The 2,777-nt window shown below is 33.9% G+C and overlaps 1 protein-coding gene across 1 annotated transcript; it reads right to left on the bottom strand.

Annotated features, from left to right (window-relative positions):
- Positions 1 to 1,066: 1,066 nt before the first annotated feature.
- LOC132610949 (transcription repressor OFP12) lies at positions 1,067 to 2,327 on the bottom strand. The gene has a single exon (XM_060325356.1). It carries the CDS (start codon positions 2,180 to 2,182, stop codon positions 1,544 to 1,546), a length of 639 nt encoding a protein of 212 aa, XP_060181339.1. The 5' UTR covers positions 2,183 to 2,327; the 3' UTR covers positions 1,067 to 1,543.
- Positions 2,328 to 2,777: the final 450 nt, after the last annotated feature.

Below are 2,777 nucleotides of genomic sequence, written 5' to 3'. Positions count from 1 at the left end.
ATAGTGGAAAAATGACAACCCGTTGAATCATATAGTATAATAATAGACCTTCGAAGATGGTAGAAAAGTCACAAAAAGAAGCAACAACACATTTAGAAGAATAAGGGAGGATAAGGAAAGGAAACTAAAAACAGAATGTTTTAAAGAAAAAAATTACATAATTTAATTTTTCCTTTTCACTCTAAAAATCTTAAGGAATATACTAAGTCACTAGCATTGTATTTTCGTTTTGCACTATTAGCGTAATTTTAATTGCAGTTTTGTTATCATTTTTAATCAACAACAATAACAACATACCCAGTTGAATCCCACAGTGTGGAATCTGGAGAGAGTTAAATGTACGCAGACCTTACCCCCACCTTGATAGGGAGACTGTTTCCGAAAGACCTTCAGCTCATTAGTTATCATTTTTAATCAGATCACAAAAAAAACTAACGACTCGGTAACACGGTATAACTTAAATTATAGAGGTGTTTCTCTTGCGACCTTAAATTAGTAATATTTATACTTGGTTTTATTTCTTTATTAGAGAAAATAAGGAACCCCAAAAACGACAATAACATTGATATATTAACTGATCAAATTTATTTTTTCCTGCCAAACTAGAAATCCAGTAGGTAGCAGTACTTGCTAGTAGCTCTCTAGAGGACAAATGAAAGCCAAAATTGCTTGTGACTTTGTGTACTAAAAAGCTTAACAATTCCAAAAGGTGTATGGACCACAAAGCAAGATTTAGGACACCATAAGAAGCTGTTCTTTTGTCCATTCACTTTCTCCAAACACAATAAATATTTTTCTGCATAATTAATTTAATAAGCAATCAAGAGGAAATCGAGAATCCAAATAACATTTCCCAATATGATTCATTTACTGAAACGAGGAAAAAAAAACATTCTTTTACTGAAACATATTTTAGTTTTACGTGCAATATACTACTGCTAAGTGCTAGGAGTAATATAAGACGTTAGAAAATTTACATGCGTCGAGGCACTATTAATTAACGTCCCACGCTTTCTTGGTTTTCTTAGATTTTATTTTTCCAATTTTGTCTTCTTATGTCAAACTTTGTCATACCAATGACAAAACCATTCAGAAAAACACAAAAGTAAATCTAACTTCAAAACATATTTAGAAAGGATAAGAGAAGGAAAAAAAAAAAGGTTAAACCAACCATGCATGTGACGGTGATTCGGTACAGGCTAGTTATAGGTTTAGCAGAAGCCTGTAACTTTCAACAAAATCAAACATTCTTGTTTGAGAATCCACTTAATATATATACATAATTTATGCAGAACCTAGTAAGTTTTTTTTTTTTTAGAATTCAGAATTCATGAACTCAAAATTCTGAATTTCTATATCATATCAATGTTGGATGTGGAATTTCTGGTGATTTTCATGGATTGTAGCCGTTAGCTGATATTTATCCGGATGCCATTCACAGCATTTTGATCATTTGGAACAACTCGCTGAAATTAGTTGATAACGTCATCAAGCCCTAATTAATACATATCGAACCTATCCAATTTTACATCGACTCTGTTCATCACGGCCTAGCTATACCTTCCTTCTTTTTTCCGGAATCATCTACAGACATAAGGGAAACAACAAGATCCGAAAAAGCACCAATAATATACTTGTGAGTATGTTTGGGGTTAAGGTTTAAATAACATAGGAGAAGTTCATGCAAGAATTCACGATTCGCTTTCACGTCCGTCAACTCATGAGCTTCCACCATTTCTTGCATTGATCGTCGAAAATCCGAATACGGGTCGGGTGAGTATGTCTGAACGGCAACACCACCGGTGACAACTTCACGTTTTTCCGGCGAAAGAGTTGCCGGAAAATCAACTATGGAGTTGGAGTTGCCAGGTGAAGAGAAAAAGAAACGTTGAGAAGCAAACACATTAGAGAAATCTGGAATATTATTGGAATCAGTATAATCAGAGTAATCTGAATCTTCAAAAGAAGAGAAAATGCAGTTAATATCTTCTGTAGTTGTGGAGGAATTAGTGAGAGATTTAGAAGTGGTGGAATCAGAAGGAATGTTGAAAACAGAGTTGAAGTTCTTGATAGTTTGTTGTTCTGTTTCTTCTTCTTCTTCAAAAGGGAGAGCTAGAGTTGTGGGAAGGCATTTGAAATTTGGCAAGCAATGGTAGAATTTTTTTTGTAGAATTCTTGGCATTTTTTTTTGTTGGTGGTCAGCCACTTTGTGGATGGTGGTTTATGGTGGCGCCGCCGTGGGAGGAGGAGAGAGTAGGGAGAAGGGGATGGCAGAAGAAGAAGATATATAGGAGAAATAAGACAGATTGTGATTGAAGGGTACATGCACATATATATGTATGTTAATTGCTATTCATCTCATTTTTGTTGTGTACATTATTGTTCTATACTTCTTCATGTGTGTCTTACTTTTCTTTTCTTTTTGCTATTTTAATAATCATTAGTTTTGTGTTTAGTCCTTAAGTTTTAGGTTAGCATTTTAAGGACGTTCCCTATAGAAATGATAGTTTCAACATTCTCATTTTACTCTTAATGAAGTTCCCTATAAAAATAACGGAAAAGGCTCAAATGTGCTATCAAACTATCGGAAATGACTTATTTATGTCACTCATCAATAAGTGGCATAAATGAGCCAAACTATTGATGAGTGGCATAAATGAAGCATTTCCATTAGTTCGATGACATATTTGAGTCTTTTCCGTAAAAATAATAGTTTCAACATTCTTCAGTTTATTCTTGTTAGAAAAAAGATACGCAGCAAAGACAACGTAATTGTG

The sequence above is a fragment of the Lycium barbarum genome, chromosome 9 (genome assembly GCF_019175385.1).
Source record: "Lycium barbarum isolate Lr01 chromosome 9, ASM1917538v2, whole genome shotgun sequence".
Classification (NCBI taxonomy): Eukaryota; Viridiplantae; Streptophyta; class Magnoliopsida; order Solanales; family Solanaceae; genus Lycium; species Lycium barbarum.
This window is presented reverse-complemented; position numbering and strand designations above follow the sequence as displayed.

Bases quoted from the DNA above. Each gene is read 5' to 3' on its own strand.
- LOC132610949 (XM_060325356.1), bottom strand. From the start codon at position 2,182: ATGCCAAGAATTCTACAAAAAAAATTCTACCATTGCTTGCCAAATTTC.